Genomic DNA, 6,543 nt, shown 5'->3' on the forward strand with positions numbered 1-6,543 from the left:
TTGCTATTTTTTCGCTGTTTTGACGCCATCTTAAGGTTAAATTTTTAAGCGACCGCCGAATTAAATTCCCGCCAAATTTAGTTTTTTCGTCCATCCGCCAAATTAAATTCCCTCTGAAAAAACTTTTTTGGCCATCCGCCAAATTAAATTCCCGCCAAAATTTCTTCCTTTAAGGTAGCTTAAAGTAGTTTTGAAAGTTTATTGAGTTTGTAAAAGAGGTTTTATGGTAAGTTAATTATGTGTGTCTACCTGGGTTTCCAAAGTTTTGATAGTCTGTCAACAAGGGTTCACTCACATACAGTATCAAACAAACTGTATCAGACTTTTTTAGTTGCACCAGACTCTAAAATTTTAGAAACTTTGTATATTGAGGTAAGACTTTTTTTTCTGAAATTTTGAGTCTGGAGATCAGATTGTGATTGTTTTCTGCCCACCACGCTGAAGCTCTAAAGGGATGGGTGAAAACATACAATCTGACGAATATGCTATCTCAAAATCGTAAGGATCGCGTTCGTCTAAAAGGACTGGGATGACAACAAAGTTGCGTGATTGTGTTTCCGAATAGGGCGCCCTATCAGTTTTTGACTTTCTGGCGCACAACAAGATTCTTGTTGTAAAATTTTCCGCGGGAGGACTATTTTCCTCAGATGTATAATTTTTTTTTTTTTTTTTTTTTTTTTTTTTTTTTTTTATTGAAACAAAGACACGTGTACACTACGAACATATATTACAAAACATTACTTAAACATAAAATATAGTCCCTCCCCCCGCTAGGAACTAACGTTATATCGCCAGAGGTACTAGACTATGTAAAAAATAAATAAATAAGTAAATAAAGAAAATAAAAAGAAAAAATCTTGGAGAAGGAAGCTACAGTTGTTAGGTAAAAGCCTAAAATAAAGCACCGCTAAACCTTCCAGTTTCGTTAAGAAATTCAACAACAGAACAAAGAATAGATTTATTTAGATTTGAAGTCAAACTTTCATCCCCATATAATAAAAGCCGACAGAAAAAAGGAGGGTTAAGTGGCGGATGAAAAATAATGCCTAGGGTCTGAAGTTTGTCGAACAAAGATTGTCTTGCACGGGAATATATAGAGCAGTGCAGAAGAAAGTGTTGAGTGTTTTCAACAGAGTTAGTTCGGCAACCACAGAAAGGGTCTAAAGTGTCGCGGAAGCCATGTCTAAATTTATGCTCGTTGAGATGGCTGAAACCGACCCGAAGTCGATTAAGAAAGATCACTCCTTGAATGTCAGGAACATCAAAAACATGGGATTGCTTGGGTCTCAAAAATTCATAGATTGCTTTTTTGAAAGTTTTAATTGAAGGTAGATCTCGTATATTACCTCCCAGAACATTCCACTGAGATATGCAGTACGGAAAAAAGTGTTACGGAAACGTTCAGTTCGTATATTAAGAGGATAAATAGGATTTCTTGTTCTAAGGCCACCTGGTGCTGTAAGTCTTACTGGCAGGTAGTTACGTAAATACGAAGGGGCTAAATTGTTAATAATTCCATAGAAGAATGTCATTCTTCTAGCAAAGCGCCTGTCAGCAAGACTTTCAAGACCAAGTTCTGAATATATAATATAATAATATATAATATAATATAATATAATTTTCAAGTGCCTTCAGAGGTTTACTGTGCACGTAAGAAAATTATGAACATCTGTTATCAGGTTAGGATACCCAGGCTGACACAAGTCTAGCCTGGGAATCCAAGCTCATAATTTTAGAAAAAACAAAAAATACCTCACCTCACAAAGTTCTAAAATTATAGAGCTTGGTGCAGGTAGATTAGTCTGACACAGAATGTTATAAACAGTCTGTGTGTGAACCCTTGTTGATAGACTTTCTGAACTTTGGAAACCCAGGCAAACACACATAATCAACTTACCATAAAAACTCTTTCACAAGCTCGAAAGACTTTCAAAACTACTAAAAACCACATCAAAGCATCAGCCACATGTATTTAGACTTCCAACCAACAGCCATTTTGTTTCTAAAATGAATCTATGTTTTCATTTTCATTTGTTTTCCTTTTTTCTGCAAAGTCAGCTTTTTCCATAAATTATGCGCGTGCATCGAAATTATCAAAATGCGCGCGAAAGTACTGCTAAGTATGTAGGGTGAACTGCACCCTAATTTAATTTGATTTAATTACTTTTAACAAAACATTCAAAATACAAAAAGAACTTAACGTAGGACAATTATATTTTTTATTGCATCGCAAATGACTTGTACTTATATTCCCTAGGCAATTATCGTAGGCAATTATCGCTAGATATTATATCAATTTTTTACAATTTCAATTCAACTCAATCATTCAATTCTAAAAACTCACACAAGAAGGATGTATGTGGAAGATGTTGAGATGCGTATTTAGATACAAGTTTTAGAGTTCATATTTCAAAAGTTCAATCTTTTGTCAATCATTTCATGTACCTGTATTCACTTGCCTTCAAATTTGGCATGTGGCTATCCGGTACGTTTGCCTCTTTGTTTGCCTTTGTGTCTTTCTTGTTTGCTTTTTGTGCCTCCTTTTCATGCACATTTAGGTTGGGTCCGGTTTAGGTCTGGACATTAGGCTAGGTCATTTTTAGGCATGTTTTTTGTTAGTCAAATTTAAGTTCATTTATTGCATTCAATTATTGTCAATAATCAATTTCTCTAGTTTATTTTCTAATTGTAATTTTTCAATCAATTTTTCAGTTTGAACATAATCAACCAGTTCCAAACGGAAGCTGACTCCAATCTTTGTTCAAATTCCCCAACATTCAAACGGAGTCCTACGTCATTCAACGGGAACCCGCCCATTCAATTTCAAACACACGGAATCGTTCATCAATCCAAGCGAACATCCGTCTTATCAATCGGTGATCCATTCAGTCAATTTGGTGATCCACTCAACAACGTCCACTCAACAGGAGACCTATCAATTTGGAATCCACTCAACAGGACACACCCAATAATTCACATAACGGGGATTCAACATGGCAATGAACCTAAGACCACTCGAACGTATAGACTACACTGAACCAAAGGAGAAACGAGACGTTCGACCAAAAACCAGTATAACCACATCCAAAGATACACCCAAAGACACATCCAAGGTCACGCCCGAAGTCACACCCAAAGATGACGACACAATCGAGGCCACGCCCAAGGATGACATGCCTGAGGAACTGAAAACGATACCTCAAGATATCACTCAACTCGAAATCGATATCATGGTTGCAATCGAGGATATTGATGACTTGATTGATGAGAATGCATCCTTTGATGACGTCACTACCTCGAAACTCGAGCAACATCGAACCAATCTTCGACGATTACGAAATATCCTCATGAGAAATCATCCACAGTCTGACCTGCTTTCCGAGATCAAAGTCACCTTGGATGTAAAAATCAAATCCTATATCAAATCAAACAAAGGCGTGAACAACAACACAAAGTCTTGCAAGACAAAATGAAGCAAGACGAAATCCAACGAAAACAAAGATCAATCGAGTTCCTCGTCAACACATTAATCGAGATCTGAAGGAACTTACAGAACAATTTTCCAAAGATACAGAAACTGCAACTGACGAGGATATCGAAATGGAAGAAGGAGATACCCCATCTTTCATCAAAGGTCGACAAGGTTGCAGACAACATCAAAACCCTCATGCAAACACGAAGCTCTGATGCATCTTACGAGACAACACTCAAGAACATCAGCGAACAATTCGAAACGCTATTCGATCTCAAGAAGAGTTTCATCTTAGACATCAATGATGAGCTTGCAGCCAGAGACATCGAAAAGAGTCGCGACTTCAATCGTTCTCGACTAAACATCAAAATCGAAAAGTTCTCCGGATACGACAGTAAGATCGATTTCTTTACCTTCCGTACGAACTTTGAAAAGCTCCATCTGAAGACAACACCAAAGCAATTCTTACCTGAGCTGTTAAAGAACAACTTCCTCACAGACCACGCCCTTAACTTAGTTCGCAATCTTGATGACATCGACATCATATGGGAGAGATTAAAAGGTGTCTATGGTAACCCAAAGATGATGCTATCCAAGAGGCTTCTTCAACTTCAAACATTGGACGTCAGCAAATCAACGAAACCTGAAAAAGCTATCGACAGTCTTACCAAAGTCATCAACGTGCTTCAAGATTTGATGAGATTAGCACAAGAACACAACATTGAAGAGTACCTATACTATGGTGAAGGACTCAACACCATCTACCAGCTGATCGGTGATGTACAAACAACGAAATTCCTAGACACCATCTGTACCGACGACCTCGAGCAACAAGAAATCTGGTCAAAAGATATCATATCCTTCCTGGACCATCAGAAGAGGATTCATCAACAAAGACTTATGATCCAAGGACCAACACCAGATCCACCCAAGAGAGATCCTCCAAAGAAAGACTCACCACCATTCAGACGAGGTCCATCATCACACCACACTGATGGTCAACAGAATCGTCGTCCACCTGATCAACTCAACTGCTTCATATGTCAAGCCACAAATCATGTTGCAACCAATGGACCACAAGGAAGCAAGATCGTCCAATACTTCGCATGTCCAGTATTCGTCAACATGACTCCTATCGAACGTTTCAATGCACTCAAATCCAAAGGACTCTGTTTCCAGTGCTTGTATCCTGGAGCCAAGTACGACCAAGGGAAACATAAGGAGGGACGTTGCCAAAAGATCTTCTGCTGCAAAGATACTCTCCATGACAAGTTTACTCACAAGAAACACGTGCTGGTTTGTGACGAACATAAATCTACCCAGGAGAACAAAGATCTGTTTGACTTCTACAAATCAAGATGCATCAGCAAGATCCAACAGTTAGAAGCCTTCACCAAAGACATGCGTCTCACCTATCACTTCACCCCAGACGAACCAGAGCCCAATGATCATCAAGCCATCTACGTGTTGCAAACGATTGAAGTTGACCAACAGCAATTCACTTTGTTCTACGACAATGGATGCAAGAATTCTGTCATCAAGTTTGATGCAACCAAACGACTGGGTAGCAATCGAGCCAAACAGATCATCTCAAGACCAATTCCAGTTGGTGGCGTTGGAGGTGTCACAACACAATCAACACATGGAATCTATACCTTCTCGTTACCACTGGCAACCAACAATGGTGCAGAGATGACTGGAGTTTGTCTCGACACACTCACTGCGACCTTTCCCTTCTATCCATTGCAAGGAAAAGTGGAGAACGACATTCAGCACAGTTGGGAGGACTCTGGCCACGACATCAATCATCTTCCAAGACTGCCACCAATGGTTGGAGGAGACGTCGACGTGATGATAGGTATACGTTATCTTCGTTTCTTTCCTAAATTCATCCACCAGTTACCTTCTGGCTTGACCATCTACCAATCACAATTCAAGAACATCGATGGATCTTATGGGGTGATCGGTGGTCCCCATGAGGTATTCACAAGTATCGAAAATCATCATCACTCAACTTCGTCACAGTTTGTAGCAAGTCAACTGGAAGCAGCAAAGTTCGGGTTCTACATTGATCCAGACATTCGATTACTTGGATCAGCTACCTTCAGTGAGGTTCGACATGACTTGTATTTCACTAACAACCCAACTTACCAAATCAACAACGACGAATCTGAACCATCAACTTCATACATCACCAATCTTAATGAGAAGTTCGAATCAGTTGGTACAGACCTTAACTATCGCTGTGTCAATTGTCGAAAGTGTTTAACCTGTAAGAACCATTCTACAGAAGATTCCATTAGCATCCAAGAGGAGGTCGAGCAAGACTTGATTAATCGCTCCATCACTATCGACCCATCCATTGTTCATCGATTGCTAATCTTCCACTAATACACGACCCTCTGGTCAAACTGGCACCAAATCGAGACATTGCACTTCGCGTTTACATACAACAGCTTAAACGTTTGGAAAAGCATCAAGACGATAAGGACGACATCCTCATCTCAGAGAAGAAACTGCAACACCTGGGATTCGTCGAATATGTCAAGAATTTGCCCACTGACATCCAAAAGCAACTATCAGAATCTCAGATCAAGATTTCATACCATGGAGGGCTGTATGGAAAGGCTCTTCTATATCGACACCGTGCAGAATTGTCTTTGACGCTTCCATGCCGACATCGACTGGATTTTCACTCAATGACGTTCTAGCAAAAGGAAGGAACTCAATGAACAAGCTACTCGAAATTTTTCTGAGGTGGAGAGGACATCGCATCGCATTTCATACTGACGTACAAAAGATGTACAATTCCGTTAACTTAGAGAATCAGACTGGTGCCTTCAACGTTACCTATGGCAAGAACACCTTGATCCAAGTCAACCACCAGAGGAGAAGGTCATCATGACACTGATATATGGTGTCAAATCATCCGGAAATCAAGCCGAAACAGCACTTCGAGAAACCGTCAAAATACATCGCAAAGACGAACCAGAGGTCGCTAGAGTCATCACTGAGGACGTTTACGTCGATGATTGCCTGTCTGGGGGATCAAATCAGTACCATCAAACTTC

The 6,543-nt window shown here is 39.7% G+C and overlaps 1 protein-coding gene across 1 annotated transcript; it reads left to right on the forward strand.

Annotated features, from left to right (window-relative positions):
* The first annotated feature begins 2,434 nt into the window (after window positions 1-2,434).
* LOC136813589 (uncharacterized) lies at window positions 2,435-3,473 on the forward strand. The gene is made up of 2 exons (XM_067070090.1): window positions 2,435-2,485; window positions 2,713-3,473. Exon 2 carries the CDS (start codon window positions 2,994-2,996, stop codon window positions 3,471-3,473), a length of 480 nt encoding a protein of 159 aa, XP_066926191.1. The 5' UTR covers window positions 2,435-2,485; window positions 2,713-2,993.
* Window positions 3,474-6,543: the final 3,070 nt, after the last annotated feature.

This window comes from Clytia hemisphaerica, unplaced genomic scaffold (genome assembly GCF_902728285.1).
Source record: "Clytia hemisphaerica strain Z4C2 unplaced genomic scaffold, Clytia hemisphaerica genome assembly, whole genome shotgun sequence".
NCBI classification, from domain to species: Eukaryota; Metazoa; Cnidaria; class Hydrozoa; order Leptothecata; family Clytiidae; genus Clytia; species Clytia hemisphaerica.

Coding starts and splice junctions, on each gene's coding strand:
- LOC136813589 (XM_067070090.1), top strand. CDS start 2,994: ATGGCAATGAACCTAAGACCACTCGAACGTATAGACTACACTGAACCA.